General features: G+C 46.1%; 1 protein-coding gene across 6 annotated transcripts in view; it reads left to right on the forward strand.

Annotated features, from left to right (window-relative positions):
* The window catches only part of LOC111852289 (collagen alpha-1(XIV) chain-like), a 40,963-nt gene that overhangs the window by 1,454 nt on the left and 26,897 nt on the right, over window positions 1-12,612 (forward strand). For 3 of the 6 annotated variants that reach the window (XM_023828041.2, XM_023828031.2, XM_023828061.2), the window contains exons 3-6: window positions 2,033-2,149; window positions 4,011-4,154; window positions 5,020-5,106; window positions 12,388-12,543. In XM_023828041.2, the coding sequence (XP_023683809.1) occupies window positions 2,033-2,149; window positions 4,011-4,154; window positions 5,020-5,106; window positions 12,388-12,543 (504 nt within the window). The other 3 variants (XM_023828051.2, XM_023828079.2, XM_023828069.2) reach the window with 3 other exon arrangements.

Here is a 12,612-nt window from a genome sequence, read left to right on the forward strand (position 1 = left end):
TCGTTTTGTGAACATAATTACAGCATCTATCCCTGTGTATTAAATCGATTGTTGACCTGTCCCCTCGAACGAGGACTCGTGAGGTGACCTCCTCCAGAGCATCTCGACCCAGCTTCCGCACTGGGGAGTCAAAAGCGTCGAAACTGTTGAGCGTTAAGCGGGCTTTTGTCGAGACGCGGCCCTCCGAGGGGATTTTGGCAGGTGTTGGGGGGGAGTGTCTGGTCCTGATAGCTTTGTTCGGACCCCCGCAGAGCTCGTGTCACGGGCAGGTAGAGGCGGGTCTGTGCCTAGCTGAGCGTGGGAGGATTCTCTGTCCACAACTGCTCACTGTGATGGTACGTGTAAAGAAACTTTGACTGGTGGTAAGAAAGTACAGCAGTACAGTTATGCATGGGTGTAAATTATTGTTGGGATGGGGGAGTGCAACCCCCCCGCAATAATCAAAACCAGCCAGTGCAACTCTCTGGACCCCCAATGCTCAACCCAAACTTATACCCTTGAGGTTATGTCTTACATTGAGGATGGGGGTTTAATGGAGTGTGAGAATGTCTGATATCACGATAAAAACCCAGCGGATTGTCGGGGAAATTGGAGGAATTACAGGCAGTTGTTAGGCTCTGATGCGTGTTTCAAATTGGTCTAACAGAACTATTCCAGCCACCTGTCTGCTGACATGCTGATGTTTGCATCATCCTCTGTGCTCCTTGCTGTGCTGTTTGTCACGCTGGATGTATGCTGGAAATGTGATATGTGCTTTGGTGATCAACTGGGCGTGACCTCACTGTCCTTGCTAATGTCACGTGGTCTGTGCGTGCGTTTGTTTTTCTTTGTACATGGATGCAGGATTCCCCTAAACATGCAAGAGCTCACACGCATGCACACACACACACCTGCAGACCTGCAGACACACATGCGCACGGTCACACGCTCGTACGGTTTTCCAAGAGTGAATCCCTTCACCCACTCCAAGGAGAGAGGTCTTGCTTCACAGAGAAATAAACCCAGCAGAGTCTTCATCCTCTCTTCCAGGTTGGTGATCTTGTTACACTGTTATTTGCTTTTTTTTATCTCTCTAAATATTCCTTGTTTCCAAAATAATTAGTGGGTGCCAGACTGTGTGAAATTTGCATACCTCCACTCCTGATGGTCTGACTCTCCACTGAGGGCTGATTGTTACTCCACACATACTCTTTCTTTTCTGGGGGAGGAACGTGCTGGTATGTAAAGGGAACGTCGGCTCTAGGTCCCTCGTTCTCTGAGAACACACAAACTGCAGGGTTTGTGAGGTCGCCGTTCCGTTTTCCTGCTGTTTCGGTTGAGCTGCCTCAGTTCTGGTTGGGGACGGGATGGGTCTGGTCATGCCTACATAGCAGAGCTTATGTAGATGGCAGAAGGATGGTGAAAGTGCTCTTTCACACCAACCGTAGAAGTAGATGTTCTGTGTTTCCCAACGACAGGAATAGACGCTCACAAAACTATTCCAGTGTCTCTCTTTCTGTGTCTCTCTCTCTCTGTTTGTATCTGGGAAAAGAGCCGTCATATTCTCTAATAAAAACTCCTGCGAAGCTGCCATCCGTACAGGCATAACTGTTTCCTATGAATAAATCAGATGCTTTTGGCAAACACAGGAAATTAAAAATTTAGCAGTGTCCGCTTCGAAAGAGTTTCTTCATTTAGAGAGTATGATTGGTCTCTGTGTAACATCTGTGGCTCCCGTCACGTCTGTCCTGATGCCCGTATGGTGTTCGAGGCTCAGTAGGAGCATGTGTTAGCTAAACCTGGGTGTAATTGGAAATTCGACTGGTTAAGCCTGCTTATAAACCCTAAGATAGAAAACAATGCATGTCTATGGGCTGTTTTACAGTTTGGTGATACAAATGAGAGAAAACGCTGCCTCACATGCAGCTTTATTCGATTCCACCCTTGGAACGTTCCGTCTGTTGGACCTGAAGCAGATTTGTGACCGTCTCCGGTGGGATTTTCCCAGCGGTTAACAAAACTGCTCTTCTTTTCTTTATGTTCCCCACTCTAGTTTCACCTCCGCGGAAATTGCGCTATACACTGCTGAGTTTTGACAAATTGCTGGTATCGTGGAAGGAACCACGAGGAGATTTCGACGGCTATATGTTTGTTTATAATGCGCACCCAGGTACGTTGGATCGATCCGTTTGTTGTTGTTTTTTATTTCAGTCTTCATATAGTGAATCCATCCACTTCTAAGTGTCTAAAGCCCTGGTACAGAACCTAATGGACATCTGTGGTTGTGATTACTCGAATGATCGATAACTATCAGGCTGTAATCCAGTCTCAGTGTACTTTTCACATGGTGAAAATTTTGCCATGGGGGTAAAAAAAAAGCCTGATGGACAGAGGATGCCAGCAGTTACCCTTGGCTGACATCACAGAGCTTGGATTGCACTGCATTTGAGGCTGGCAGAAATGGGGGAGACTGTTACTTAAGTTTGGACAGTTTTCTGCTGTTTTACATGCTTTTAATATAACCTTCATGAACGAAATACATAAATCCTGACTTCTGTTTGAACTATGGCACGATCTCGGTTTCTACTGCATTAATGTAATTTGAATGAATGTTTTGGAAATGTTTTGGACAGGGCATGAGAACCCAGCCAGTAAATTTTGTGGGGGGGGGGTCCAGCAACCCTACCGATATGCGGGAGGGGGGACGGTCCCCTTCCATAGAAATTTCAAAGGGGTTCAAACTCTGAATTTCGCTACCTGCCGACATGCCTGATTGGTGACAAAAAAAATTGAATGGGAGGGGGTTCAAATGACTATGACTATGACTGTGACTGTGACTGTGACTGTGACTATGACTATGTGCCTGGTGAGGACAGAAGAATGTCCTGATGGTTCTTGTCTTAAGGTCCCCGCTGTTACGGCTCCAGTAGCAAACTGAGCTGCTTACATAAATGCTGTACTTGACAAGCAATACTTAACATCTGGGTTCACAGTTACAGAATTTATATTACACTCACAGCAAACGATAAGAAAATGAGGATATCAGTGCTTCACTGTCTGACCCCTGAGGAGCAGAGTTAGGTGGTTAACTCCTGTGTTGTTTTACGCCAGCCAGCCCCCAGTGCAGGTACAGGTCCAGGAATGTAGATTAAACCACAGACTGTTCCTTCTCAACTGCATACACTGGCACACCCCAGCAATCAGGCACGAGTGAATTAATGCCCCAGGGCTCGTTTTGGTGAGGGTGGGGTCCGGATGTCTTGAAGCCCTGCCAAAATTCACTGTGTTTGTTTTGTGATTCTGTTTTGTTTGAGGTAGAAAGCAAAAAGGCCAGCTGGTTCTTATGGAGTGGATTTTACATTTTTTAACCAAAATGGATCATAGTACCATGTGGAATCGCACAAACTGTCTTTCTGACTATGGGTGGGTGTGGGCTCTCTGCATCCTCAAAAATGCTTAACATAACCATCGCCTTGCAGTCATGCTTTGGCCAGCAGGTGGCGTAGCGGTTAAGAACATGGGCCTGCTGGCTGCTTACCTTGATATTTAATATAAATTTCTCCTGTTTAATAAGTGGGTGAAACTACCAGGTTGTCTTGGAAAAAGGGTGGCGAACAGCTAACAAGCTAAATAAGTTTGGCGCTAAATGAGCTTCTCCCACTTCCTCTGCAGTGGTATTTTCCATTGATTTATTATCCATTATTTATTTATAATCCAAAGTGATGTACAATTGATAGAGCAGGGGCAGCCAGTCCATGAAGCAACCTTCCAGTTACAGACACAGAGTCCTAACCCACTGATCCACACAGTAACCCTCAATGGTAATGGCTGCTCCAGCCCAGTCTGCCATCATCAGTTTAAGGCAGCGAGTAGCATTGGCCAGTAATCAGGGTACAGTGTGGTAGGTATATATAGGTGTCTGCTCGCTGGCACCCCCTGGCTGCTGGATGTATAACGTACCAAACGATCAGCAGGAAAAACCACACGACCGTCCTGCATCTCATGACATCCCTTTCTGACCCCAATCACAGATGGCAAAGTAACAGAGTCACAGCTGCCCAAGGCAGAGAACAAAGTTGTCATAGACAATTTCAATGGCGGTTTGGAGTACAGGATCAAGGTGTTCGCCATGAGAGGAAACCAGAGGAGTAAACCACTGCAAGGTACATTCACAGGTATGGAAACAAACCTTCAGAACATCAGTACCCCAGTCACTGCTGGGCGACCTTGAAGTAGTAGTGTCTATAGTAATATCATAAAGCATCTGCAAGTAGAGTATGGTGCTCAGTATTAAAGTATAGTATGTCTGTGCATGTTGGAGCGTTGTGAGTAAGTCCTACCCTTGAGGGCATGGACAGATGGCTTCCTGGCAGATGTCTAAAAATGGCCAGAAGCAATTCACTACAATCCTGAAGTATGAACCAACGTTGAATATAAAACCAAATTAATATAGTACAAAGTTCATTGGTGCAGGTTGAATAAATTTTATTCTTATTAACCTACAGCAGTGTTTCTCAGTCCGGTCCTCGCAGGAGCCCCCAGATAGTCCACCTACGGGGAGGCTGGGTTGGAGCAAAAATGTGGACTGTCTGGCAGGGAGATGGGAGGGAGCGAAAACATGGACCGTCTTGGGGTCCCCGAGGACCGGATTGAAAAACACTGCCATACAGGAAGAAAAGATCCCATGGGTGTCAGGGGAGGGTTTAATTTAATCTAACTGGTCCTTTTAACTGGTAAAACTGTGCATTCTGCTGGGCCCCTATATGTAAATCCCATCAACTCTAAAATTACCTGTTTTAGAGAAGCAACAGCATGGACTGAATATTAGAACATTATCCATTTATCTGGTAATATAGGGGTTAATGGTCCAAGCAGAGCTGAGGTTAATCTGTGTCGACCTGTGCAGGTATGTCTTATATACGGTCGAAACACATGTCAAATAGTTTCATGTCTATTTAATGTGATGCATTAGCATGCCTTTGCATTAACACCTTGGTGCTTTGTTGGCTGTGTGCCTGTTATGTTCTTGGTACATTGTAGCACAAGATGTGCGTCCGGATGATGGTGTTGAGCCCCAGGGACTAAAGGTGGCCAGTGTGGTTGAGGAAACCAACAGGATCACAGAAGGTAAGGTTGCCATCCACTGGGAGCTCATGACTGACTGTGTCAGCGTCTCATATTCACCAGTATACACCAGGCTGGGCTGCCAGCTCCCAGCTGCTTCTCCAGTACGGGGTCGCGGAGCATTCTGCTTCAGCCACAGCAGAAGCGGGTCCCCACCCTTCGCAGTGTAGTGACTGCTTGTGGCCAGCAGGGGCCTCCAATCCTGCAGGGGACCCATGTAAACGTGTGGTTTAAATGGTGGGAAACACCACTGCTGAACCTCAGGGGAGACCGGTTGGCTCAGATGTGCGAGTCAGAATGAACACACGGCAAGTTCCTGCCCATCCGCCGACGTGAGCAACGTGAGTGAGGTGTTACTGAAGGTACCATGCTGGTGGAGGGGCCTGCAGCCATGTGTGTGTCTGAGAGGGTAGAGACAGGCCCCTTCAAATGGCTGCCCGGAGGCGACTGAACAACTCAGAAAGATTAGCACATGCGAGGTAAGAACTTAAGATTTCTTGCATTTGCATGACTGTATCAAAGGCGAGCTGAATAGAAAGCATACAGTGAGGGTTTTATGATCTATTATGTATAGACAATACTACATTAAGTTACCTTGTGCTTTGGCTGTTTTGTTTGTTGAGGGTCGAGATGCAAAAATGTGGCTGATGAAAAAATAGAATCTTGTTGATTAAAATAAGTGGAAGTATTTGCTGAGATGTAACTGGGAATTTGCATACACTGTTGTCATGGGTGAAAGCAAACCTTATTCACAACGTACTTGGCACGAAGCTATTTTAAAACATCTTCTGACTTACTTTGTCTGGACCTGCAGCCTGATAGCAGAGGTCAGAGTTCACACCTGTCTAAGGCATCGCATTCCAAAATACACACACATACACATTCATTGGCAGAGAGAGGCTGTTAATGAACATGCACCATCTGTCATTGTTCAAAATGCAGAATAGTAGGGGGATGTGGGCGTGGCTTGTCACTAACCCAGTCCGGCACCGTTGTTATGGGCCCACCTTGTAGCCAGGCATTTCCATAAAGTGATGCACCAATAGGAGGGCAGGAAATGGCCAACTGTATCTGCAGAAGAATTATGAGTCATATTTCATATTTCTTCTGCTGGTATTCACTTCTATTCAGCATTGCTTATTTTAATTTAGGGCCGTTTCGACCACTGCTGGTCTGAAGAGCTTAAAGATTACAGGGTCACAGATGAACACAGCAGCCATTAATTTTATAGAGTATCTTTAAGTGGGGAAGTGGGAACAAAGGAGGAGAGGAAAGAACGTCCTGTGGTAGATAAATGAAAGAAAAACCTCCGGGAAGGGGTCTAAGGTCAAGAGGCTGCCCCTCCCTCTGTGGACATGCTCTATTGTGGGAATCAGAAGCAGGTGTGCACGCATTGTGAAAATCTGGAGTCTAATGGTAGCCTTTTCTTCTGGCCTTTGTCCTGTTCAGCCCATGTTCCGATGAGGTTCCTCCGGGAAGCAAGGGGGCGCTGTTGGTACTGACGTGATGGAACTACAGAGCAGTGTTTCCCAAACCGGAAAAATGTGGACTGTCTGGGGGGGTCCCTGAGGACCAAGATGAGAAACATTGCTATGGAGACGCAGAGCAGTAGTACTCCAGCGGTCTGGTCAAAACGAGCCGCAGTCAAATAGACTAAATTTGACAGGGATTTCAGTGCTGAGACCTGAGTCACATGGCTTTATGTTGGTTGGCAGGCTATTTCATAAACTAGGAGCTCTGTCGTTGAATCATCAATGTTGTATCCAAGGAATTGTAAGAATGAGTGAGAGTATGTTTTGAGAGTGTGTCTGGAGAGCGTGTTCTGAGAATGTACACAACCATCAGTTCAGATTGCCTCACTCTCAGAAGACAATCCATAGTGAGAAGTGGCGCTGAGGTGCTGTTTGGGCTTCCAACATCAGAGGGTAGCTCCACATCAGTGACAGCTCTGCTTAGATCCACCGCAGGGTCAAGGAGGAATAGAAAAGACAGAAGGGTGAGAGCGAAAGGCCCTGTTTAAAATATCCTTTGATGGGTTTTGCATTTCAGTACATCAGTATGAGCAACCAGTGTAGAGGGTTTATTGATGGGAAAGTAAGACGAATCCCATCAATCTTCAGGGTCAAAGATCCTGCCCTCTGGATGGCATTTTACTGAAGTTTACTGAAGTTACAAATGTTACGAAATTGAAGATTCCTGAAGATGAAGTCATTAACCAAGATCTACATCAACAGCCATGCTGTTGAAAACAGAGAACCTGCTTCTAGTGATTGGTGTCTGGCTCCCAAGGGGTTTAATCTTCGTCCCTTAGAGCTATCTATCTGTGTTTGATGGTTCTGCAGATACCCAAAAAAAATTTATAGACATCTTTCCCCTATTTGCCAATAATGCATGAGTTTATTCGCATTTTGGAAACTCGTGTAATGACAGAACTTTGTGTATGTTGAAATTCCACATGGTGATAGCTTAGCTAACTGCCAGCTGAATGTCCAAGGTCAATCGATCCGTCATTCAGTTTTCATCTCCTCTGGCTGCTTAATCCCTTTGGCAGAAAGGGACGTACAATAAATCAGTTTTCATAAATAAGGTTCTGCTTGAACGTCATAAACTGAATTGTAGAATGACATATGCCGTGTCTGGAAAGCCTGAAGGGTAGAGATCTGACTTGCAGTGAAGACTGAGCCCTGCAGCCCGTTGGGTTAGCAGGCGCTAAATCATCCATGTTCCGCAATGTCGACACGCTGGGACTGCAGTCCTTTCGGTTTCGGCCTGATCTGCTAGTTTTTGATGAAAGTAGTCAGTGTCGCAGGGAGGAAACTCTGTAGCGACAGTTTAACGTGTAACAGTGTTGATGTGAGAAGCATCTTGTGCCAATTGCTTTGGTCCAGTTGCTCGAGTGTGAGGCTTGACACAATTTCTGGGTCTCTGGTTCCTCGCTGTCTGTGAAAGCAACCGTTTTATTGCGAGAGTCATGAGTTACTGCTGGCACTGGCCGGGCCATGAGTACCACTGAGGCCTGGTTAGTTTTGCTGTTTAACCTGCGCGACCCCAATAAAGGCTCGTTTGAAACAAAGCTGACAAAGAGAGCCGGCTCATTTCAGCTCATGTGAATATGACGTTTCTCCCTCTCAAATTCCTTTCACTTTCTAATTCCTCTCGATTCCATCCCTGCACCTGGCAGCAGGAGCACCTGAGTCAGTTTGTAATGTGAGCTAAATAAATGCTCACTTATTTACTGTAAAGGATCTGATCTGATCCTTTATTATTTGTAAATGTTAAGTACTATAATTCTTCTGCGGCTGTCTTATTATTCTTAATGTGTTTTGGGTTCTGACTTTTTGGCGAGGATTTTCAGGCAGTGCGCCCCCCTGAGAAACAGGCCTACAGAGAGCCCCCTCCCGCCCACTCTGAGACCTGGGAGGGCCATGACGCGTAACCCCAGGCTGTCTTCTTCCTGCCGGCTGCAAATCGCTGGCTTCCTGACAGCTTCCAGCCTGCACTTGCAGAATACCACTAAATGTGTTGCCAGCTTCTACTCGAAGGGCCGCGCAAACATGGCAGATAATCAAGACCCCCCCACCCCGAATCCCCCTGCCTGATGTGACTTCCAGAGGGTGTCCAGGTGGGCCTGGTGCCGGGCAAGTGCTTCTACTCAACCTTGGGCCTACATTATTGGTTTATTGCCAGAATGTGGAGGAAGAATGCTGCCAGTATATACCAGGCTGCCCTCTTAACATAAGGCTATGCATTTAAATTTTTCCAGATGTTGGGTGGGTGATTAAGCTGTTTATTGTATGTGTTTATGTAATTTTAGGGAAGAAGTCAGAAAATCAGTATACCTGTGTACCTGGTTGCTGGTTTCCGAATGGTGAATGACTGGTCTTAGTAATTGCGCAGTCGCTGGCTTGGTATGTAGTGAACCTGAGGTCAGAAACTTTACCTCCAGCTTCTACAGAGTGCAAGTATGTGAGATGACCTGTTCAGTTCACTTCCTTTGCTGTTGACAGGTGTTGACAAGCTGTGAATTGATCTAGTGTTCTCTGTCTACCTCAGCATCTCTGAGATCTGTAGGTTGGAAGATGCTGATGTTTCCTCTAGAGAGTCATCAGTAGGGATTGGTGTGTGACTCCTGCTATTGACTAATACTGTGTCTCCTGAATTCCTGTTCAGGGTGAGGTTATTGTTACGGCAATATTCTATGTCATGTACTGTCATGGTTCAGCCAATGAGGAGAGTGGACACCACATAATATGGGCAATGAGATTTTATCTGTATAGCCTCAAGCAACGGGTGTCAGTGGTATCGTACTACTCTGATTGTTGTTGTTCAAGCTAATGCAAACATAGGATTAAGGGTCAGTAGGAGTTAACTGGAATCACGTGATGGAGAGACACCCATGGTTGGCTGAATGATTTGACAGCATAATTTTTGAAGTAGTGCAGAATTGCAGAGGCTGAATGAGCTGCCTGGGAATATCTTAACAAGGTTATGTGGAGCATTTGTGTACATTTCAGAGATGGACTCCAGGATGATAGTGTAAGACGTCACACTTGGCTGATAAGTAACTGGGTGATGTAAACAAAGCGTTGACTTACAGCAGAAACTCTTGCAAGCTGGTCAGTTTGATGCAGCCCTCGAAGCGGGATAAGTGTAGGTCTGTAAGGTGGTGGGAATGTTTTTTCCTGTTTTTCTAGTTCGGTGGCTACAAGAAAAGGGCAGTAAATTTCCCCGGGCTGGGCTGCCCGTGTGTGAACTCAGAGGAGGTTTTTGTGGTGCTTCAAAGGGGCAGACCGATTTACACGCACCCTTTTCACCTCGCTCACAATGGCTGCCTTTTCTCTGCGGACCCGCTCTCTTAATCTGTGTTGTGTTGCTCGGAGGAGCTTTTCTGAGAATGCAGTGCCATCCTGAGTAAAAACAAACTGTCAAAACAGCATTAAAATGCCAACACCAAGTCCCTGGTACTTATACGCGATGGCAGAAGTGTTTGGTTTCTGAAACTGCTCCCCCATATTTGATTTCGCTTCTGGATACGTCTCTTAAGTAAGATGGTGATGTGAAAAGGGCATGAGTGGCAGGATGAGAGACTGACATGAAGTGGGGGGTGGGGGGCACCGGCTGTTGGGCTCAAGCTTTAGGTTCCCACGCCATCATGCAGCTTCTTCACTTCACAGCTCTGCTTCTGAGGGCCAAGGACGGTCGTGGTTTCCCAACACTGTTATTTTCCGATTAGCGTTGTACGATTATTTTAAATATTTGTTCTTAATATTGCGCTATCTATAAAACAAATAAGGAGATGAGATTTACGCAAAATAAACTATAACTAAACAGAACTTATTATTATCTACTAATAGTGTGTGTGTCAAATAAAGGTGCCGATTTTGCCGCAAGTTGTGTTGACAGGGCACACGTCAGTGCTGCCAAACGCGATGTCATTACAGGGCTTTGGGTGACAGCCGTCGTCTGAATGCCCATTGTTCAGCACTGCATAGGCATTTACATAAGCTCACAATTTGTTAAGCAGAGTTAGTAGTACTCCTGAAATATTAATGAGAGTCATATTGTGGTGCCCAAATGTAGTAATCTCTGTATATTCGGTGTATCCTTATGTTTAACACTTTAACCTGCAGAAAGCCCTGCTACACCACCAACTCCTTCTTACCTTGTTTACAACAGTATCTCCTCATTTAAAATGTCGCGGCTGATGAGCTGTCCCTCTCTTCGCCGCCACTTCCGTGCTCATCGCTTCCATGATTTACCGAAACAGTTGCGTGTGGCGTGCTCCGCTAACCAAATTTAATAATCATAAGGGTATGCCGAATTCATACAGAATGCTAATTTGGGCATCACAATATGCTTCTGAACAATATGCTTCTGGTTATCAAATTGTGAACGTAAGTAAATGCCAATGTAGTACGTCCACGCTCATTTCTATGCCCATCCTGTAAAGTCCTGGCAATTATTACGCATGCACACAAATCGCAATATTATTGTGATATGATATCATGCAGCCCTATTGCCAATACGCTCGTGGCAATACTCTTACGGTACGACGCACTTCAAATCATGTTGACACCTGTGGATGGAAATTTAAGTTGATATAAAAACACATCTTTGAGGTTTGTTCGTTTCAGATTTGCCTTTTCTGACAAGCATGGCTCTCATCGTTTTGTCCAGAATGTCATGTTTCTCCTTTCTCCGGCACAAGCAGGCAGTGGACGGAAAGACGCTCCTGAAGATTTAACGGTCCCAGTGGGTTGATGGGAAGGCAGAGGAACAGTATGTCGCAATCCACAGCAACTGTTTAGCCTGAAGAGAGACGGCCTGCGACCCAGAATCTGAGTCACATGGCCCTGCTGCCGATCTAGCAACTTGCTTTCGCTAACGCTGAGTAGAAGAATGAAATCAGAGGCCTGACTCTCATCGCCATGTTGTCACAATGTGCCGTTAGCCAAAATCACTTAATCTCAGAATGGTGCTTTCATCTCTGGAATCTACTTCTCACTGCCTGTTGATATAAGTGTTCCTGCCATTGGCCATAGCCCTGTAGCATTCTCCTGTAGAAGTCCGCTAACCCAGACAAGTTTCTGTCCTATGTGTTTGAGCCTGTTGTGACACATCCATCCTGCACAATGGGCCACGGACAAGACCATTTCTTCCTGGTTAATGCCACTTTGCAGGGGCTCAGTATGTAAAGTGGGTAGGAAGAGGCCACCTCGGGCTAAGTGGGGTATGGAACATCTCTGGGCTCCCAGCAAATTTGGGTCCAGGGATTAAAAGCGAAAGTCCTGTCCTGTGCTCGTTTTCTGGTTGAAGGAACTTATTCATCCAGAGCTAGCGGTGGTTGCCCTTTAGCTTTCCCCTGCTAGCTTATTCACAATGGATCTCTGAGATCATCCGCTGGATCTGGGTAGCACTGAGAGGGGAGCATTACCTATGAATGTTTTAAGGTTCACGGCAAAATAAGAGCCGGTGTTCTTCTGTCCAGTGAAATCCAGAATTCATCTCCGCTCTGGCAGGTGGTGTTGTTTTCCAGAGATGGCTGCTTTCGGTTACGTTTTTGCTGATGTATTTATTTGTTCATATTTCAAACTTTGCAATAAAAACATTATTGTAAATCCTGAAAGCTGTGTTCTTGTGGGGGGGGGGGGGGGGTCTGATTTATTTTTAGTGTGGACGGTGGACCAAACCTGTGCATCAAAGTTCCATGGCATCGATGTTGTCATCAGCTGCGATGTGATGATCTTTCAGCTGTTATGATGCGCGTGGCTCTCCTTATCGCAGGGGACCAGTTCCAGTGTAAGACCCCATCTGTGGCCGACATCGTCATCCTGGTCGATGGTTCCTGGAGCATTGGCAGGTTGAACTTCCGCCTGGTGCGAACATTCCTGGAGAGCTTGGTGAGCGCCTTCAATGTGGGCTTTGACAAGACACGCATAGGTGAGTGACATCAGGCTTTTGACCTTAAAGCCCCCCCTTGGTCTTCTTATTCCTGCATGCTTCTTGTTT

The sequence above is a fragment of the Paramormyrops kingsleyae genome, chromosome 23 (assembly GCF_048594095.1).
Source record: "Paramormyrops kingsleyae isolate MSU_618 chromosome 23, PKINGS_0.4, whole genome shotgun sequence".
NCBI classification, from domain to species: domain Eukaryota; kingdom Metazoa; phylum Chordata; class Actinopteri; order Osteoglossiformes; family Mormyridae; genus Paramormyrops; species Paramormyrops kingsleyae.